Below are 22,028 nucleotides of genomic sequence, written 5' to 3' on the forward strand. Positions count from 1 at the left end.
TCATGTTAGTCCTGTATTAATATGCTTTAAAGCATCAAAAATGTTGTGAGAAGAAAATTCAGTGGCATATCCCCAGGTTTCAACTTATAATTTTGTTTGGTTCTGAAATAGGTATTTGACACTGAAATACAATCTTAAGAAGTAGTGCATCAGAGCCAGGCTGAAATTTTGATTTGAATTCCAACCCTCTGCTGAGTTGTCTCTATACCCTGAGGTCAGTGTTACCAGGAGACTTCCCTGATGCCCCACCCTCTCAACTTTATAGAAGATTCTTGCAAAGACCACATTGGCTGGCACAGATTGGTACTTGTAAAGAACTAAAGGACTCTAACACTCAAAACCTCTCCAATCAAGATGTCTCAGGTAGAGGAAAGGACTTTAGAAACAATAAAGTCTTCAATAAAGGTGTCATAATCATTTTTTACAGCAGTGTCCCTTCCCACTCTCAACCATTAAATAAAATCATGGTTTGGAGACTGATCTGTCTATGCAGCACAAAAAACAAGGAGTTAAGAATCCCAGATTCTAATTTTCAATGCAGTCATTAACTAGTTGGCGATCTTGGGGCTTGTCACTTCACCTCTCTGAGCCCAAATTTCTCAACCTGTATCAGGGGTTAGTCTTGATCAGCATTTTCTAAGACACCACTGTGAAACCTCTGACACAGAACTCTGTAACCAAACAGCCTTTGAAATCACCGCATATTCTGTCCACATTAAAGTCTCTGAGAAGGCCTGCACACAGGCACCTACTTAACTCTGTTAAAATCAGAAACTCCTTTTCTTGAGAAACAACAGCTGACCTACTGCGGCCCTGGTGCTCTGAGAACCTGTTTTGGAGGAAACTCCAGGCTGGATGCTCCCTGCGGTCCATTTTATCTGGTACGGGGTGAACAAAGCCCAGCGGGCAGGGCCCGAGGCCACCCTCAACCCCACACCAATTAAAAGAGCTCCACCTTTGGGGACTCTTTTTTTTTTTTTTTTTTTTTTTGAGGTGGATCCTCACTTTGTCGCCCAGGCTGGAGACAATCTTGGCTCACTGCAATCTCCACTTTCCAGGTTCAAGCAATTCTTCCACCTCAGCTTCCCAAGTAGCTGGGATTACAGGCGCACGCCAGCACGCCCAGCTAATTTTTGTATTTTTAGTAGAGATGGGGTTTCACCATGTTGGCCATGCTGGTCTTGAATTTGCAACCTCAAGTGATCTGCCCACCTCAGCCTCCCAAAGTGCTGGGATTATAGGCATGAGCTACTGCACCCAGCCTACTTGGGGACTCAATTTAATATTGGGAGTAAAACGCTTCCATTTGCTAAAATAAAAAATAACTTGAAAACCACAGAGATGATAGCAGGAGTCTTCCAATTCCTCTTCGAATTGAACAGATGGGATAATCTCTGTCCTTAGCCTTCATGTACCTCCTTCGTCATTAGACCAAAATGAAGATAAAAAGTAATACAAACCAAGTTTCTGTGAGAATCAAATGAAATAATACATACAGAGAGTGCAATTCATCCTCTGTATCCATGGGTTCTATGTCCTCAGATTGAAAATATTCAGAAAAAAAAATTCTGCAAAGTTCCAAAAAGCAAAATTGGAATTTTCCATGCTGCAGGTTCTACATGGAGTCCCCATGAATGAAGTGATGTGTAGACATTGTATTAGGTATTATAAGGTATTATCATCTAGAGATGATGTAATGTACATGGGAAGATGTGCACAGGTTATATGCAAATACTATACCGTTTTACATAAGGGGCCTAAGCATCCTCAGATTTTGGTATCCCAGAATACCACTGCACAGGCTCTATGCTAAGAGTTTGACATATATCATCTCATCTAATCCTTTTTTAAAAAGCCACAAGGTACGTTCTGGTATCTTCTTCTCACAGGGAATAAACCAAGACCAGAAAGGTGCTCAGTAAAAATGGGGAGCAAGGGGAAGGTCTTGATTGATTAGTGATGTCTGCCCTGGGCACGGCTTCAAAAGGTGCTCAATGAGAAAGAGGGTGCTGACTGGTTAGCAATGTGTTTCACAAGCAGAAAGGAGATGCCCATGTTCACTCAGGTAGCGAGTGGCAGAGGCAGGACTCAAATTGAGCCTTAAGAGACTCCAAAGCCTACACGTGATGCTGCCATCTACGTCCATCTCTTCAGCTTGCCAAGATCTTAAGCTCCTTAGCTCACACATTTCTTTTTTTTTAGGGCCTCTGTAGAACTGGGACACACAGCAGAGGCTAACAAACATCAGTCCCTCTTATAAATGAGACAGAGTTTACATATTAAGGCTTGCTCTGTGCCTACCAGAACGTCAGCTCCACGAAGGCAGAAATTTTTGCCTGTTTACTTCACCACCGTCTCTCCATTACTTCTATAACAGAATCTGGCACCTAGTAGATGTTTGATAAACACTTTTTGAATAAATGAATAAACGAGGTGCCGCCATATGAGCAATGACATTTATCATTACTGCATCCTCATAACCACCTGGTGAGTCAGGTCCACTAATTTTACCCATTTTACAGATAAGAAAAACATGACCCAGAGAATTTAACTTCTTCCTCAGGGTCTGCAACAAGCAAGGGGCCAAGATTTTAATCCACCCGACTCCGAATCCCATGCTCATAACCAGAAAACCATCTCTTAAAACTAAACCACGGAATCCATCATCTTCAAAGCCCTGCTCACCTGCAGATGGGAATGGCAGGCACCAGCTGCTTGGGCCAAGTGGGCGGGACCAGCAGGATGGATTCGGGAGCCGAGTTTCTCCTCTCCTCCTGCTCGCAGGGCCCCAGGAACTCCACGGCCGGGTAGAGATGGCGGGGCAGGCCGGCCTTGGGTGGGGCGGCGGACACCGGCGAGGGGTCAGGGCTGGTCTTCCACATCTTGGGGGGGATCCCACAAGGCGAGTCCGTAGCGAGGCTGTTCAGGGCATCCATGATCACGGCAGAGCCAGCCACAGTGGGGTACTCAGCCGGGGCGCCGTGGTCCTGGGGTGCCACGTGAGATGAGGGCTGCGGCGAGGGGCTCCGGGAGCGCTGGGGTGAGGCTCCGGGCAGCGGGGCAACCAAGGCCTCGGCGCACGAATGCCTCCGCTTGGCACCAGGCGACGAGGAGCGGGAGGCCGGACGGGGCACGGGCGAGTGGCGGCCCAGGCAGCTGTCCTCGGCGAGGCTGGTTCGAGGTGACATTATTGGCGAGGTTCTGGGGGAATAATGAGCAGGGATGTTTTGAAACTGCGGGCACAGGTCGTCGGGCCCGCCGTTATTGGGCGAGACGCAGGGCGAGGTGTAGGGGGAGAAGGTGTCAGAAATGAAGCTGGCAGAGGAGCCGCTGCTAGCGGGGCTCAAGCAAAGCGGCTCGCGGTAGCCCTCGAAGCCGGGCACGGGCAGCGTGAACCTCGGGCTGGCGGCCACCCCGGCCAGGGGCACCTGCTCCACGCCCACGTCTCTCATGCGGAGGGGCCCCCCTGCCTGGATCAGTTCGTGGGACGGAGTGATCTCGATCCGAGGGCTCAGGCCCGAGGCCCCCGCTGGCTTGGCCGGGCTCAGAAAGTTCTGCGGCCCTACCCTATCGGGCTCTGCGAATCGGCCGGGGGGCTCGCCCGGGAGACTGGTAAAGGGGCTGTATGGCTTGAGGCCATAGTCCAGGACATCATCAGGGTATGCGGGTCCGGAGGGTGGGCTGGCGACTTTATGCGCATTCGGCTCTTCTGGAAAGAGAAGGGGGGAGGGGGGTCTTTTTAAGCCTCAAAAACAGAACTCCCAGTGCAGAGCAATCACAGGTTGGGTTTTGTCTCACGTTATTTATTTATTTATTTTTTCCAAATTCCCACCATGCCAAACCCCAGGCTAGAAGCTCTGTCCCTCACCAGAAGGAAACTGAGGCCACTTTGTCCCAGATCCCTGGAGAAGAAAGGTTGAAGCAGAATAAGTTCTGGAAGACTCCTGGGCAAAGGGCCTCCAAACTCGGGTTTCAACGGAACCCTTCGGAGAAGTGCACTGCATCTCACGACCCCACTCACACCACCGCATACGCCCACAGATGAAATGAACGCTGCCCAAGTCAATACTTACCCTGCTACACGTGACACCCCAGACCCTCCCTCCTGTCTGACTGATTTTGCTTCAACGCTGGTCACAACCCATTAGATGGATTTCCTAACCCACCACCGCAATGGGTCAGGACCCGGAGTTTGATCTAGGATCTAGGATCTATGGCCGCGCTCTACACTCATGACAGGTTGCGGGACACAGGGGAGGCTGCGCAGACTCTGCCGCCCACTGTGCCTTGGGCTTGAATCCCAGATTGCACACTGAGTGCGAGAAGTGGCTTCATTTAGAATCAGGGCTCCTGACTCATGTCTCATCTGTGTCATTTTACAAACGAGGAAACTGAGGCCCAGAGTGGGGAAAGGATCCATCAAAAGATATGGGATTAGTTGGCTTAAAAATACCACAGGCAAACCACTTGTCCCCAACAGGCAGGGTCACTGCTACAGAGGTTCCCTGACACCCCAACTATTAAAACCACTGGGTGCAGGCTGGGCACGGTGGCTCACACCTGTAATCTCAGCACTTTGGGAGGCTGAGGTGGGTGGTTCACTTGAGGCCAGGAGTTTGAGACCGGCCTGGCCAACATGGTGAAACCCCGTCTCTACTAAAAATACAGAAATTAGCCGGTCGTGGTGGTGGGTGCCTGTAATCCCAGCTACTCTAGAGGCTGAGGCACGAAATCGCTTGAACCCAGGAGGCAGAGGTTTCAATGAGCTGAGATTGTGACACTGCACTCTAGCCTGGGCAATAGAGCAAGACTCCATCTCAAAAAAAAAAAAAAAAGTCCATTCTCAAAACCTACTATAAAGGTTTCCAGACACTTTAGATGGGACCTATAGTCATTAACACAGCATGTGTCCTGGCCTGCCACCCACCCCCACCACTCCCTACACTTCTCCGCACACTGGGTCAGCAACAGCCCTGTCAACATCTTCACTGCACTTAAGCTGCTCTTGCCTCAGAGGCCTTGGGTTCCCTCCCACCTAGAAACTCTCCCTGAGAGATTCTCCCACTTCCCCTGGTTCCTTCCCACATCTGCTCAGCCAGCACCTCCTGAGATCGGCCCATCAAAGAGATCCCCTCCACCCCTTTTCCTGCCATCTTTTCTCCACTGACATCTGTTACCAGCTCACATTGTTCCAGGTATCTGTTTAGGGAACCTCATTCTGCTAAACCAGGAGTAGGCAAACCACAGCCTACTAACAGCCTACTAAAAAACACAGGGTTGTGTTTGTTAACAGTTTCATGACAACACAGCCAGCCTGTTTATTTACACAGGGTGAACATAGCAAGCTACAGCTTGCTCCTGTACTACCACAGCAGAGTTGGTAGTTACGATAAAGACTGATTGGCCTCCAGAGTCTGCAATAGTTACTCCCTGGTTCTTTAGAGAAGTTTGCAACCCCACACTGGACCCTGAGCTCCATCAGGGCTGGGCCCGGGTCACTGTGGCCCAGCATTGTCTGCCAAGCACCTACCACAGGCCCTGGCACTTGCCAGCCCTCCATCAACATCTGCCGAGTGGCTGAGAGAGTAAGCAAATGGAAGAACCACGTCCAGGGGCCCACCAGCCAGAAACCGGACCTTTTCCTGTGGTTGTCCAGCCGACTCCTGCATTGGGGGACCCCAGGTGGCCACTCCAGCAAGCCTCAGCCTCCTTGTGCCCTTTCTGGGCTGTCCTAGAGGAAGTACTGCCCCCTTTAGCTAAGCTGATCTCTTAGGGTCCAGAAGGTGCCCCCATTTCCAAAGGGGCTCCCCATAGCTCTTAGGTAAAAATAAACGACCCCCGCCAGGCAGCCTGACTGGGTCCTGCCTGCTCACCTACTCTCACCTGCATTCACTCTCTCCACTCCCTCTCTCTGAACTCACGCCAAAAGGGAGTGTCATGATTTTTGTTTTCTTTTTGTTTGGAGACAGGGACTCACTCAGTTGCCCAGGTTGGAGTGCAGTGGCACAATAATAGCTCACTGCAGCCTCGACCTCCCAGGCTCAAGCCATCCTCCCACCTCAGCCTCCTGAGTAGCTGGGACTACCAGTGTACACCACCAGGCTCAGCTAATTTCTTTTATTTTTATTTTTAGTAGAGATGAGGTCTCACTATGTTGCCCAGGCTGCTCTCAAACTCCTGAGCTCAAGTGAACCTCCCACCTCAGATTCCCAAAGTGCCAGGATTACAGGTATAAGCCACCATGCCTGGCAAAGGGGAGTTTTTTAAAAAGCATCGAGCTCCTTCCTGCCCCAGGACCTTTCTACTTGCTGCTCCCTTGCCTCAACAGCTCCCCCTCAACCCACTGCCAGGCCCCCTTCTCCACATGACTAAAGCCCACTCATGCCCATGAGCTCAGCTTAAGTGCCACATGCTTCTAGAAGGATGCCTGACCACTTGCCTAGCTCAGGCCCCACTCACAGGCCCCTGCTGTGTTCTGTGCACATCTCACCATAACGACTGAGGAACTGTAGAGTCCTCCATTTCCCTCAACCTCGAGATGCACCCCCACCAATCCGCTAATGCCATGAGGACTCTTGCTCGGCCATGCCCCTAGCACTTGGATGGGATCGGCCACTGAACAGACCCTCAAAAACGATTCGTTGGCTGAATGAATGACGCAAGTTCAGAAAAGTCTACCTGGAATATTTAAACTATTACTCAAAGATGCTAATATCCAAACCAAAAGATAGAAGGCTAAGACCTCTAAAGAGGGTAATTTGGTAATATCCATCAAAATTCCAAACACACGTGCCCTTGGAACCACATGTGGCCTCGGAACCACGCAATGCTACTTTTAGAAATTCATCCTGGACCAGTCACAGTAATTCATGCCTGGCATCCCAACCCTTCGGGAGCCAGAGGTGGGAAGATCGCTTGAGCTCAGGAGTTTGAGACCAGCGTGGGCAATATACAGACTCCATCTCTACAAAAAAAAAAAAAAAAAAAAAAAATTTAAATTAGCTGGGCAGGATGGCACCTGCCTGTCGTCCCAGCTACTGGAGAAGCTGAGAAAGGATGAAGGCTGCAGTGAGCTATGATCACGCCACTTGCTCCCAGCCTGGATGACGGGACGAGACCCTGTCTCAAAAAAAAAAAATTTTCCTGCAGATATACTCTCATCTGTGCAAAATGACCTGTGTATCCTTAAGATTAGTTACTTCAGCCCTGATTATAATCCCAAAAGACTGGAAGTAACCCAAAGCCCATCTATTGGGGATGAATTAATTCTGGCTTATTCATATGATGGGATACAATACAGCTACAAGAAGGCCTGAAGAAGTTCTTTATGCATTGACATGGAATGACCACTAAGATTTAGTATTACAGGAGAAAAGCAAGCTGTATAGTGTGCACGGCATAGAAAGGGTGAGAGGATGTACACACTCAGATGTACAGATAGACGTACACAGATGTACACAGATGTACACACACAGAAGACAGATGTAAACGCACAGCTGATGGATGCACAGGCTTTCTCTGGAAGTCACAAGTAACAGTGACATCCTCCAGGGACAGAAACTGAGGAACGAGAGAACACTGACATGACAGAAAGGAGACTTTATTTCTGTAATTATGTAAGAAAAGAAATGTAACTCCCGAAAGAAACATTTAAATCTATTTCATAGGTGGTAGGTGACATAACACGGTATATAGTAATGAAACCCTGTTTTACCAAGCAGGAAATTGAGAGTGCAGTCCTACTCTGCCACTAAGTAGCGGCGTGACTTTGGAAAAGTCCCCCACCCACTGGAGGCCTCAACCCGTTCTCATTTGTAACTGAACAGCATTAAATTGAATCAGTTTCCTTGGTGGCTTCTGGCTCTGAAATCCTTAGATTTTTCTAGCTTGCATCTGTAAGGCCTGGGGTTCTTGTGAAGCTGTAGTTCAATGTTAACGTGTATTTGAATTCACACAGATATACACACACACGCCTTCCTAGAAGGTAACCAGGCATAGACTTTTAATCTAGGAAAAGATAGATGTCACATCTATGGCCAAGAACATTCTGAGAATTCACTGCCCTTCAAACCAGAAACACAAAACACAAAAAGTCTCTTAGCAAAAATTCCAGCCATATCAGAAAAACTGCACTGCAGCTTATCAGAAACACACCCTCAGGGCTGAAGTCAACAGTCCGCAGAAACACGGCCCTGAAAACACACATCACTCACACTCCCTGGGAGCACTGAAAAACAGAACGCTCCAGCGTGCCGGGCAGAAGTATTTAAAGCATTTACATTGGTTTTCATCAATCCAAGTGGCAGAATTTTTTTTTTCTCTTGACAAGACTTCGAATGCTTACCAGCGAGCAGGGAATATGAAGATAATTGATAATCATTTAATTCTCAGTCCCCTGGGCATTTGACAGTAAATTTCACAAATAGCACATCATTAAAATATGTCTTTCAGTTAGTGGCTGAGATTCCTCGCTACTTCTCCTTCAACAACTGCCACACTCGCAGGCAGCTTTCTCACTGGCATCACGACGCCTGCACAGCACTGGGTGAAGTCAGTTTCATCTCAGAACCTCCAAATGCTCTCAGGAGGGTTTCCAAAGAGCTTGCTTTCATTTAACCGCGTGCACCGTCTTTGCTCTGTCCATGTGCCACCGATAAACATTGACTTCATATTTCTAGTATTTAAATTCACTTTTTTTTTTAATTTTAAAAGGAAACTTTATACCACTACTGCAGATGGAAAATCAATGTCAGCTCCATAAATAGAAGGTAGGGTAAAAATACAATAAAAATAAAACTGACTAAATTCAAGCAAGACACAGTGGCTGGCCGAAGGCTCTGAGTCTGAGGCTTTATACACCCCCATCCCGCCAGTGCTCCTGCGCTATAATTCATATATACAGATGTCAGTGTTTTGAGTATAGGGTTTGATGGGTTTTGCCAAATGTCATACATTCTTGTTACCACCAACATAATCAAAATATGGAACATTTCCATGACCCCAGAAAGTCAAGACCCAGAAACAGAGGAGGAGGAGCCAGTGTTCGGAAGAACGGCATCAACAAGACGGCAGCACCTCACTGAAGCTCCGCTCCTTTTTGTTTGTTTGTTTTTTTCTTTTTTGAGACAGTCTCACTCTATCCCCCAGGCTGGAGTGCAGTGGCACAATCTCAACTCACTGCAACCTCTGCCTCCAGCAATTCTCCTGTTTTAACCTCCCAAGTAGTTGAGATTACAGGCACCCACCACCACGCCCGGCTAATTTTTTTCTATTTTTAGTAGAGACGGGGTGAGACCAGCCTCACCATGTTGGCCAGGCTGGTCTTGAACTCCTGACCTCAGGGGATCCGCCTGCCTCAACCCAAAGCATTGGGATTACAGGCGTGAGCCACCGCTATGGTACCCAGCCTGAAACTCCACTCCTTCTGACTAGTTCAAAGAGAAAATAGCACTGAGAAATAGTTCTTAGCATACACCACGTCTTCAGCAGTGGACCACCTAAAACCATTTCAACTACTGTGGGAGGTACCTGGCCTGTATTCGAAGCATCAGCGCCAAAGGGTGGAAGAAGATAGAAGCAGTGATGGAAGATCCAGAGGTTGCTGCTCAAGGGCCTCTGTGCCTCCACGTCACGCATGTGCCGTTCCCCTACCCAGAACTCCCTTCCATACCTCCCTACCTTACGTCTCTCAACACGCCATTATTTATCCACCATGATTTAACCTGAGCCACCCCCTCCTGGAGGCCCTCCGTGCTTCCCCAGGCTGGATCAGGCAGCTCTTCTACTCTCCCAGGTCCTACAGAATCCCACGCTGAAGTCTATCTATGCATTCGCTCATCTGTCTACCCTCTAGACTATGAGCTTCTTATAGTCATAATCATAATCAATAATGATTATGGTGATGATTACCATGCAGAAAAAGCAGCTAAAATTGATTGAGAACTTACATGCTAGGCACTGTTGTAACACACTACATGTCGTAAATTATTTGATCCTCACAACCACCTACCCAGGAGTTGCCAAGAGTAGCTGCCCTGTCCCTCTCCCCACTGTGGCAACCAAAAATGTCTCTGGGCATCGCCAAATGCCTCCTGCCAGGCAGACTCGCCTCCAGCTGAGAACCACAGCTCCTGGCTTTACAGCCCCAGCATGGCACACAAGGCCTGCACACAAGAGAGGCCCAAAGACTGCTGGAAGCATGACCTCATGAGTCATGCCCTCAACCTGAACTGATTCAGAAATGAGACATCTGCTCGCTCTCAGCCCTGGCAGGTAACGCTCGTGTCTGTGGCAGACATCTGAAAGTTCTCGTTCTTATCACTCCTCCCTTCATCAAGTTCCTGGGTACTTACCCAATAGCTAGGCCCTGTGAATATGTGGAGAGATTTCTGGCCACTCCCGAAAACTGAAGGACAAGATCGCTGGGGAAGCCAGTCCAGCCCTTCTCTTTGCCCTACCAAGCAAGAGCTCTACCCTAAGATCCAGGTCTCAGTCATGGAGGGGAGCTCGGGGTTAGGGGACTCTAGATCCGCTCCCACCCCCGCTGTGAGACTTGGGGAAACTCCATGTCCTCATGCATAACACAGGGCGATGACACAAACCTGACAGTTTCCCTAACCCATGCAAAGCCCAAGACATGCAGAATCAAGACTCAGTAAATGGGGCCTACTGGATCATTTTTTTGGGGGGGCAGGGAGGACTTTCGTTCATGTTGCCCAGACTGGAGGGCAGTGGCACACTCTCAGCTTACTTCAAGCTCCGTCTCCCGGGTTCAAGCGATTCTCCTGCCTCAGCCTCCCAAGTAGCTGGGATTACAGGAGCCCACCACCACACCCAGCTAATTATTATATTTTTAGTAGAGATGGGGTTTCACCATGTTGGCCAGGCTGGTCTTGAACTCCAGACCTCATGTGATCCACCAGTCTCAGCCTCCCAAAGTGCTGGGATTACAGGTGTGAGCTACCATGCCCAGCCAGGCCTACTGTATTATTATTTTAAAAACAATCTTTTCAGTGACAATTCTGCCCTTTCCCTGCTATTGTTACTCTATTTTACAACAACTTGAACGTGTGACACACACTAGTCCCCAACCCCTTCGAAAGCATTATGAAAAAAGGAAGACATTTTTATAAAAATAAAGCGAGTTGGTCAGCACTTTAGGAATTCTCTTTTCACCTCGGATTCTGCTGACCTTCAGAAAATGTGTGAAGGAGGTAAAATGTGCTTCCAACACCCTCTGCATTCCACACTTTGTATCTTTCCTCCCAGGCCAACTGGGAGTGGATCAACTAAATCTTACTAAAGTGTTAGTGACTCAATGAGCTACTGGTCATAACCAAATAATTAACAGCTAACACATCTGCACCACATGCTTTATATCAAGAACCACTGTATGCACCTAATATATGTTCATATTTGTCTCACAAGAGCCCTACGAAGCAGGTGATATCGTTTCCCCCATTTTATATAGGGGAAAAATGAGGCTCAGAGAGGGTAAGTAATTTGCCCAAGGTCACACAGCTTCTAAGTAGCAGAGCCAAGATTCAGTCTCAGGCAACCTGGCTCCCCCACCCACCTAACCACTACTTTATCCTGCATCTCAGGAAAGAGGTGATTTCCCGGATGGTGACACTATAACCTTGACTCGGGGAAACAAGGATCCCCCCGGAAAAGGAACTACTCGGGGGGCCTCACCATTTCACTCGGGAGGTAGGCTGCCCCTGACAACTGAAGACACAGATTCCTTTCTTCGGGAATGTTCGCAGTCCCTCCTTTTGCTCCAGGATTGAGTCAAAGATTATTTTAAAAATCACGCTCAGGCCACACAGTGGTCCCCGCCAGCGTCTCTCCCCCTGGAGCCCATAAGGGCCTGTTGCTCTCCCTCGCAGACGGACACACAGCCAAGTCTGAGGTGGCCGCTCGCTCAGTGCCAACCCGCCAGCCAACAGATCACTTCTGAAAAAAGGAACAGCAAGAGAACATCTTCTCTGCCTAGAACTGCAGGCGGGTGGAATTTTCAGGAAGCAGAATAGAATGACCAAAATAGAAACCCAGCTAGGGAACCTCTGTGAGGCAGAGGGCCTTGAGGGGCATGGGGAGGGGCAGAGTTGAATGGAGCTTTCAGGCTTGAGTGGCTTGGAAGAGAGGAGCAGGGCCTGGCCTGGGGCTGGACGCCCCTCCGATGGGCAGCAGGGTCACAGAGCTGCACTGATCCCTGGCCAAGCTGATCAGACCCATGACTCGATGAGCTCACCCCGATGCTGAGGTGGTGTGAGTCCCAGGGCCTGGGTTTGGGACATCACAGTCTGTCGCCAAGGCAGCACTTAGGATGCCACAGCTGGCACCGCAGATCTGTACCCAGAGGAAAGGGAAGCAGACAGACAAACCCCATCTCCTGCCATTCGCCCCGACGACTCTCATAACCTCCTGCCTGTCAGGGGCTGCAAGGAATCCCAAAACGGAGCAGGAAAGTGGATGGATTTTACATCTGGCCGCTGTGCACACCTATAGAAAGAACCCCTTTGAGAAGTGATGGGTGGCCTCCAAATGACAAATCTGACACTCCGCAAATTTCCCGACAAGCCCCCCCAGACCCTTGCTGCCCACACCCCACCCAGTCACACACACACACCACCCTACAGTAAGTGGATTCTCAATCAGTGAATCATGTGTATTAATGACGAGAGTCAGGTTGTCACACCCTTCATTCAGAGGTGACACATACAGACACAGGGCCTGAAAGCCGAGAAATTCCATCTGGATAAATCAGGTCCAGAAATGCCAAAAAGAAAAGGGAGGACATCTGCCATCCTGTCTCGTCAATGGAATCACTGGAAAAAGCCATGATGAACGCGATGCCTCTGCTGACCATGCCCCAGCTAAAACAGCAGCGGTCTGCCTTCCCCAGGCATGGCCGAAGGAAAGGCTCCGTGGTGTTTCCCAGGCAGGCTGCCGCAAGGCCAGGCACCCGGGACGCAGGACCAGGATGCTTCGCAAGCAATAAGGCTTGCAGGCTGGCTGCCGGCATGACCACTTGCAAAAACACGGGCGCCCACAGGCTGACACGTACCGCTTTTGGAGAGGGGTGGAGAAATGTATGGAATCTGCAACCCGTAGCTTCAAGGCCACCTTTCAGATGGGGGCAGCAGGGCCCAGGCATGGGGCACACACAAGGACTCAGCCCCATCTTCAAATCTGCATGGGAAGAACTGTCTCCTGCTGGTTTCAAGCCATTTCCTGGGGCCCTCCTGCCTTGGAGAACTCCAGAGACATTCCTATTTCCAGTCATTCTAATAGCTTATGTCCACTGTGCTGCGAGCTTTCACGTGTACGCTCCCTTGTTCTCTCTCTGCAGTTTACATCAACCCCTGGAGATAGCTGTTCTGAACAACTCTGTTAGAGATGGGGAAACTGAGGCTTGGGGTGCAGGGAAATTCCCAAGACCACAAAAAGAGTCAGGGCAAAGCTTGAATTCAATTTCAGGGCGGGGGGTGCAGTGGGGGATGTGGTGAGGGGCGATGCACAGGGTAAAAAGCTGCATATGAGGAGCATGCACGTGTGTGTATATAGAATCTGCAGATTTCATCAGGTTTTGGGTTTTTTTCTGAGACAGAGTCTTACTCTTGTTGCCCAGGCTACAGGGCAATGACGTGATCTTGGCTCACTGTAATCTCCACCTCCCAGGTTCAAGCGATTCTCCTGCCTCAGCCTCCCGAGTAGCTAGAATTACAGGTGCCTGACACCACGCCTAGCTACTTTTTGCATTTTTAGTAGAGACAGGGTTTCATCATGTTGGCCAGGCTGGTCTCGAACTCCTGACCTCAGGTGATCCACCTTCCTTGGCCTCCCAAAGTGCTGGGATTACAGGAGTGAGCCACCGCACCCAGCCTTCATCAGTTTTTAAAATATGCATCACTTATATGCAGTAAAATGCACAAATATTTCACATACATCTTGTGCATACATATATATATACATACATATACATACACACACATACACACACACACACACACACACACACAAGATACAGGACATTTCAAGTCCCCCAGAGGGTTGACTGTTCTTGAACGTCCCATAAATCTTACAGATGTATGTCTCACTTATTTTGTTCAACATGTCTGAGCTTCACCCATATTGCGTGCAGTAGTCCTTTTTTATTGCTGTGTACTATTTCAGTGTACGAATGCACCACAATTTACCCCATCAACTTGCTGAACTCCTAATGCATTTGAGATTGAACTTGTGATTTAGCAAGGTCTATGTCTAACAGAAGAGAGCGCAGTGCATGGCAGACAACAGACCTCAGAGTGGCTTCCTCACCAAAAGGAGAAGGAAGGATCTGGTCGGAAGCACTCACCAGAAATAGACCTTAGATAATCAGGGCTCACCAGCACTAAACGCACCCACTCTGTCAAAGGCCCGCAGAAGACGACACGAGCAGGGGAATATCCCTTCTTTCCATCCTCTGCCCAACTCAGCAAAGCGTCCCCCTCTCCCACCAGCCACTCCTAGAGTTTGGTCTCTTGCTGATCCCCACATCCCTTCCCATAGCCTGAAAAGCTGATTTCCATTTTTCTTTCGGCCAACTCAAAATCCAAGTGGAAACTTCCCCCTTGAAGACAGCGGGGCCTGTGTAACCCTTGGCCCAGGGCAGAGATTTAAAATTAATGCCTGATTGACTGACAGCTTCTTTATTTATACTTTTTGCCAGGAGCTTTCATTTCAGTGCCATGTTCCCGGGAGTGGGCACACTTCATCAGTGGCCCCTGCCAGCCCCCTGGTTATTGAGACATTCCTCCCTCCTCCATGGCAACACAGGTGATGTCACCCATTGCAGATTTCAGACCTGCAGCCCACCTTCTTAGGATTATACAGGTAAGCGGTCCCCTTCAGAGCCTTTAAAATACTTCTGCAGGCATTTCAGACTTGTTTTTTCTCCTCTCATTTAACATTTTCACTTTTGCAGGCATGCCCAAGCAGGTCTGTTTTGATAAGGACCTTCATAAATCCTGAGCTTTGCAGGCCCAGCTGAAGAAACGGTCTTTTTCCAAAACCTCAGATTACAAGGTCGGGAGGGTCCCGAACACCAACCCAGGAAAAGCAATCTCCCCACTCTGCATATGGCTTACAGTCTGCCTTTGGTATAGTTCTTCCACAGAGGGAAAAAGCATTAAAGATTCAAGTGCAAGGTGTTAGATCTAAATGCCCAGCAAGCAGGCAGGACCATCCACCGGGATGGAGAAAGAAACAGAAAAATAGAAGCGCTCCCTGTCCTTTTTCATTTCTACCTTTGCTGGGAGTTTTCCGTATAATCCCATCAGGACGGTAGCAAGCATACAATTTATAATTATATAAATACCAACTCTAAGAGGTGAACGTGCACACGTGCCGCCACACGTGGGAGACGGCAGCTCCCTACGGTACCCTGCTGCCCTCCAGGGCCACATTCTGGCTATCAGATATAGTGCTGATGGGAGGGACCTAGGACTCTAAGTGCCCAAGTTCAAGGCCTACCCTGCCATTTACTAATGCACAACTCTCAGCAAAGGTAACTTACCCCCACGAGCCTCATCTCACCAGTCCAGGGTGCAGCCTGAGAACTTCGAATGCAGTCATGACTGAGAGGCCCCCTGGCCACCCATTCTATATTTTTTAAATGTATTTAACCTACCACCTAATACGCCTGGAAAGCCTTAAGAACCAACCTAAGTAACACTGCTTTAAAGTTTTAGGAGCCTCTACTCCTGATCAAAATCTATGCCTCCTGACGAACACAGGGGCTTGAATTTAGAAGCCAAGATAACATGTGTGTAACAGGGAAGAATGAGCGAGGCAACTTCAACTTCACTTCCTCTGCGTCCTTCAAGGCCAGTGCTCAAGTCTAGCCCTCATTTCGCCTTTCCAGCTGCACCTGGAGACGTTTTGTCCAAAGCAGGCTTTTTAAGGCCTGTCCTTAACTCGACACAGACGGCAATGTCTCTGAATGTCACATGCGTTTAGTGAACCTGCTTGCTTAGTGTAGAACACCATTTTTAGCAAGCACCAAACACACACACACACACACAGATACTGTATCACAGCACCTCATTTGTCCCTATTTGTTTACCTGACGGTGACCCATATTGGCCTGGGGGCCAGGGAAGGGCAGGAACCATATCTCATTTGTCTCTATGCCCCCACAGGGCCTGGCACAAAACCAGCATTCAGTGTTTGCTAAAAGAATGGGTTTTAATTGTGACCTGTGAATGGGTTGCGAGCAGGTGTTCCTACGCTCACGTGCCAGTAAAATTAGGGACTAAGACACAGAAAGGTCTGTGAGAGCTGCTGAGAAATGACATAAAAAGCACAGGGGCAGGGAGAGGGGTGGTGGGTAGAATGTGAGAGGGAGTGGAGAGGGGAGGTGGGGATGTGTGGTGGGCGCAGCCCAGGGGAAAGGGCTGCCCAGGTGTAGCATGCTCATGCATGGTGTGTGTGTATATAGGATCTGAGGATTTCATCAGCTTTTTAAAGGGCTGTGACCTCAAAAGTTTAGGGATCACAGGAATAGACTCTATAAAGCAACAAGCAGTGATCAGGAGACTGTTTTCCTTTCTGAAAGGTCAAAGTTGGCACTAAGTGCTTTAGCCCATCAGGAATTGAAGGAGGGCTGCACCAGACTGTTGAGGCAAAGCAGACGTGAGCACTCCCCACATGTCTGTCCTCAACACAGTAACTGGAGATCTGGCATCTCTGGAGGTTACCAGGGATTCCCAGTACCCACCTGTCTTCCTGTGTATACAAGTTGGGAGAAGTAAGAATCCATTGCATTCACAAGCATGCACATGGGAATTCAGTTTCTGAACTGTCTGCCAACAGCCAGCACATCTTCCCCTCCACGGTGGGATCAGTGGCCCCATCAGGACTCCCACATCCCTGCCCCCCAGGTCTTTCTGTCACTGTGCACTTGGTTGTCTCCTCCACGAAAAAAAAAAAAAATGAGTCTTCTTTGCACATCTCTAGTGAATAAATTTGAAACCTAGACAGATAAAATGGCTAATTTCCCAGAAAGATACAGTTTACAAAAATTGACTCCAGTAGAAATAGAAAGTGTAAACAGACCAATTCCCACAGACACCATAGAGAAAGCCATCAAGAAGCAACTCCACAAAGAAGCACCAAGTCCAGGCAGCTTCACAGAGGAATTCTATCACAGCTTCGGAGGCTGGGGAGTCCCAGGAAGACAGAAATGATTCCTGAGCATAGAAAAGGAAAGAAACTTGAACCTGATAGCACACAAAATAGGACATTATGAATATCACTCATGAACACTGAAAAATTCTTAAATATTATCAAACAGATGCCACCACAACCTTAAGAAAATAATACACCAAGTGGAGTCCATACCAGGGATGTTTTCACATAGAGAAATCTAATGTATGCCAACATATTAATAGGTCTAAGAAGAATAAGATCATATTTTTCCATAGAGGCTAAAAAAGCTTGATATCACTCAACTCCCATTTGTAATAAAAACTCTCGAGGTAAAAAGAGAGAACTAACTAATACTTCCTTTCCATAATCCATACACCACAATTCTAAAGCCAACACTGGAGGTCCTCTTCCAAGGCCAGGGTGCCCACTGTCTTCACTACCATGTAACGCTCTACTGGAGGTATTAACGCAGTTAAACAAGAGAGGCACAATTAGAGGCAGTAGCTCAGAGAACAGGATCCGGGTCTTATTCCCCGCTGTTACCCTAGGGTCTGACACAGTAGACCCTAGGGTCTGCTCAATAGCTGAGTGAGTAAACAAGCGATGCCTCCTATTAATTGAGCACCTCCATTAACAAAGGCAAGGGTTTACTAAAACACTAGTAACAGATCACATGCTGTGTTGACTTAAATGGGCTAACCTATTCAAGGCAGACAGCAGTCCTTTGAGGCAAGTGTTATTATTTCAGCCATTTTACAGATAAGCAGACAGCGGTCCAGAGAGGCTAGATGACTTGCTCCAGATCACCCCGTTGGTAAATGTTTTCAATTCCAGGCCTGCCACGGTCCCAGACACCTTGCTAACTGGTTCACATGTGTCTCTTACCAAATGAGAGAAAGAGGAACCTCACACAGTAGTTCAGAACACACGATCTGGAGCAAGACTGCCCATTCTGGGAAAATTACTCTACCTCTCTGTGCCTTAGCGTCCTCCTCCAGAAAACAGGGGTGATAATTGTGCCTGCCTGCTAGGGTTGGAGTGGAATCACATGGGCTAATGAACATCCGCTACACGCTAAACTCCATAAAATGAGCATCCAACTTCCCCAAAATTTCCTAATTTACCTTCACCAATTCTAACTACAACGTCTGATCCATTTAGTAGTACTTTTCTTTCCTTGGTTTTTGCCAAGCTCATGCCCAGAGTTAAGGGTAGAACTTTACATGCGTCACCAATGTGTTGCCATCTGGGACAAAACTTAATAACAAGATAAAGGGTAGCGTTGGCCCCTGGGGACTTCCACCATACAGAAGCAGAGATGTGACTGCTACTAACATCTGGGTGACCCAGAGCCAGATGCCCATCTGGGGCAGTTCACATTCGCCTCTCAAAGCTCACCAGGTCCCTTCTCTGTTTTTGTTTTGTTTGCTGGTTTGAGATAAGGTTTTGCCCTTCCCTATGGCTGGAGTGCAGTGGCATGATCACAGCTCAGTGCAGCCTCCAACCCCTGGGGTTAAGCGATTCTCCCACCTAAGCCTCCCAAGTACCTGGGAAGCTGGGTCTATAGGCACGCGCAACTAGGCTAATTGTTTTATTTTTTATTTTTATTAGAGATGAGGTCTTGCTATGTTGCCCAGGCTGCTTTTGAAGCCCTGGACTCAAGCGATCTTCCCACCTTTGCAGGCATGAGCCACCGCTCCTGGCTGCGACATCCCTTCTCTTCCTGGGTGCCGACTTTTCTGTGCTGCCTATTTCTCAGCAGAGTCAGTGCTTTCCAGGTTCCAGAGTATTTACTCTCTACTCCTTAGGTGTGGGCTTCATATAGTAAGGCCTTCCAAAGAGCTTGGAGAAACTGACAAAAGTTACATCTGCCGGGTGATCAAGGTTGACATCAATGATAAATGATGTGGATAGTACTTTTTTTTTTTGAGACACAGTCTCACTCTTGTCACCCAGGCTGGAGTGCAATGGCGCCATCTCTGCTCACCGAAACCTCTGCTTCCCAGGTTCAAGCAATTCTGCGTCAACCTCCTGAGTAGCTGGGATTACAGGCACCTGCCACCACGCCCGGCTAATTAGTGTATTTTTAGTAGAGTAGGAGTTTCACCATGTTAGCCAGGCTGGTCTTGAGCTCCTGACCTCAGGTGATCCACCCTCCTCAGCCTCCCAAAGTGCTGGGACGACAGGCCACCGAGCCCGGCTGGATAATACATACTCTCGGTATGATGTGATGAGAAGGGCACTTTATCTTTGCGGCTTCCTCCTGAAAACCTAAAGCCCTAGTCTAATGGGAGGACAGTCTACAATGCAACCAACACTCCTCAAAACAGTGAGGGTCATAAAAAACATTCTCAATCTGAATAAGGCGTAAACCTCAGTTAATAACATGTCAATATTGGTTCGCTGGTTACAATAAATGCACCTACTAACGAAAAATGTTAGTAACATGGGGAACTGGGATATTGGGTATATGGGAACTCTCTGTGCTATCTTTGCAACTTTTCTGTAAATCTGAAACTGTTCCAAAAAATACAGTTTGTGTTTTTTTTGAAAAAACAGATTCCAGGGCTTTCACTGTGGTCATTTAGATACCCATCTGGTGGCCACCAAGCATCGCTTGCCAAGAAAAACTATAAAAAGTACCTCCCTTCAGATTTGGCTTGGAAACTATTTCCCCGGAAATCCCCCCAACCCCACCCGACAAGAAAAATAAAAGCTGATTACGAATCTGGGAGGGGTGTATTAGTTCCCTGAAAAATATGACTTTAATCTTAATGAACAGAAAAACCACAGATGTTAATGAGGATAGTTTGCAGATTCTTAATTTATCTTTTCAAAGCAAAAGATGTCCACCAGATTGCAACTCGAGGAGGCTGGTCTCTCCTGCTGGCTAATTATTTCCATCTCCAGCCAAAACACAAAATTATGACTAATGACAATCTCTGGGTATCCAAGTGAATAGGATACCCAAAGCTAAAGCAAACCCCTCATCTCAGGTGGCCGAGAGAGGACACCGATGGAAGTTAAAACTTCATTGATCTGCCTAACACGGCGCCTGTGGGAAACATCAGGCCACGAAGTCTCCTTGACAGCTTCCTCCACGAGCCAGTGAGCACAGGCCCTTCCTACGTACCAGATGTAGGCAAGCCCAGAGTGCGTCTGGAAGCTACCAACAGGCCTGCCCCGAACCTTCAACAAGCACTGGCTGGGCTGGGCTGAGCTGGGCTGGGCTGTCAAAATCAGGAAGCCTGGTTGGGTTTTTTTGTTTTTTCCAAGACAACCTGCTAACCAGAAATATACAGTGAGGTTGGGCATGTGGCCGCCTCCTCCCCTTCCTCCTCCTCCGTCTAACGCATGCTCCTGTTAAACACATGAAGTGACAGATGAGCATTGGGCCCAGCCTGGGGAAGTCCCCAGCCCCCAGTGACTGAGGGCAGTTGGAGGCACAGAGTGATAAAGTTCAGGCAGAAAGAGCCTGTGTCCTGAATCCACGCCACAGCTGCCCCCTATCCATTAGGACTAAGTGTAGATCACTTGATGAAGCTCAGAGCAATCCTCTGCTGGGTGATATGTGATGGATTCAGCAGCGGCAGCAGAACCCAGGGAGGAAATGGGCCAGCCTTATCACACCAAAGGCTTCAACACCCTCCAGCATCAGACACAACCTCTTCCTCGGTTTCAACACAAAGTCCCCAACAAGCACTGCTCACAGGAGATGATGGGACAGCATGGCCTCACTTCAGTGCCTGGAGGGAAGGAGCAGCCTCCTAGCCTTGATAACTGGGTTCAGTGGCAACCCTTTTTTTTTTTTTTTTGCAATGCCCCCTCCCTGCTAATTCCATTCTTTGCTTTCTCACCTCCTCCCTCCAAAGGCACATAAATCACGGCTGTTGTCCTCTGACAGCCCAGTCCCAGGCAAGAGGCCAGCAGACAGCACCCGCCCCCCAGCCTTGGGACCTGCCTTCCACCTGTTTTGCTGCGAGTGACCCTCAGGGAGCAGTCACGAGCAACCAGAAACCGGTGCCCTTAAGGGGCAAGAGGGAACCGACCGCCCCCTACGGGTGGCAGTGGCCACTGACACCTCCCCTCCCTGGCACCTCGGTAGGGGCACCCTCCCTCCAGGCCCCTTAGGAAGGGGAGCAGCTGGAGCCAAAAAGACCCCTGTGCCCTGTCCCCAGGCCTGAGCCCCTGGCGGGCTCAGGGGCGGGGCCGGGGGACCTCCACCGACCTTCGTTCGGATTCATATACTCATAGTCGAAGAGGATGGAGAAGTCAAGCTCGTCTTGGGGGCTGCCCCCGGGCTCATGGCCTGGGGCGTCCCCACCGTCGGGTTCGAGTTGCTGCCCGGGGGCGTTCATGGCGCGCAGGGCGGGAGGGCTGCGGGGCTGGGGGCGAGGGCGGGTGCGTCTGGCTCCGGGACCCCTCGCCCGCGAGTGGCGAAGGCGGCAGGACGCCGGGTGGAGAGGCGGCTGGAGCAGCGGGGTCCTTTTCCTCGTGGGGACGCACGCCGGGTCCGGGGACGGCGCTCCTGGCGCAGCGGGTCCTGGACGCGCCCGGGGAAGCTGAGCGGCAGCAGCGGCGACGGCGGCGCGAGCTTCCTGCTCGGAGGCACCTGTTGCAGCCCGGGGAAGGGGGGGCGTGGAGGCGGGGACAGGGCGGCCAGGCCGGCGGGGGCGGGGCCGCCACCCGGGCACCGGAGGGGAGGGGCGCGCGCGGCTTGGGCTGGCCGGTGCCGGGAGGAAGGAGGCCGCCCGCGGGCCTCACCGCACCGTCCCGGGCCACCGCCGGGCGCTCGGGCGGTCGCTGACTCCCGCCCTCCACGGGTGAGCGCGACA

General features: G+C 49.5%; 1 protein-coding gene across 6 annotated transcripts in view; it reads right to left on the reverse strand.

Annotated features, from left to right (window-relative positions):
• NFATC2 (nuclear factor of activated T cells 2) overlaps positions 1-21,796 on the reverse strand; it is a 158,717-nt gene extending 136,921 nt beyond the window's left edge. For 2 of the 6 annotated variants that reach the window (XM_012467464.3, XM_012467466.3), the window contains exons 1-2: positions 21,422-21,796; positions 2,686-3,201 (exon numbers count right to left, since the gene is read on the reverse strand). In XM_012467464.3, coding sequence (XP_012322887.1) covers positions 2,686-3,188 — 503 coding nt within the window. In that variant the 5' untranslated portion in view covers positions 3,189-3,201; positions 21,422-21,796. Of the gene's footprint in view, positions 1-2,685; positions 3,710-10,352; positions 11,190-11,694; positions 11,747-21,421 lie in introns of those variants that run through there. The other 4 variants (XM_012467461.3, XM_012467462.3, XM_012467463.3 and 1 more) reach the window with 3 other exon arrangements.
• Between the last annotated feature and the right edge of the window lie 232 nt (positions 21,797-22,028).

Source organism: Aotus nancymaae, unplaced genomic scaffold (assembly GCF_030222135.1).
Source record: "Aotus nancymaae isolate 86718 unplaced genomic scaffold, 86718_ANA_hifiasm-v0.15.2.pri h1tg000029l, whole genome shotgun sequence".
NCBI lineage: Eukaryota > Metazoa > Chordata > Mammalia > Primates > Aotidae > Aotus > Aotus nancymaae.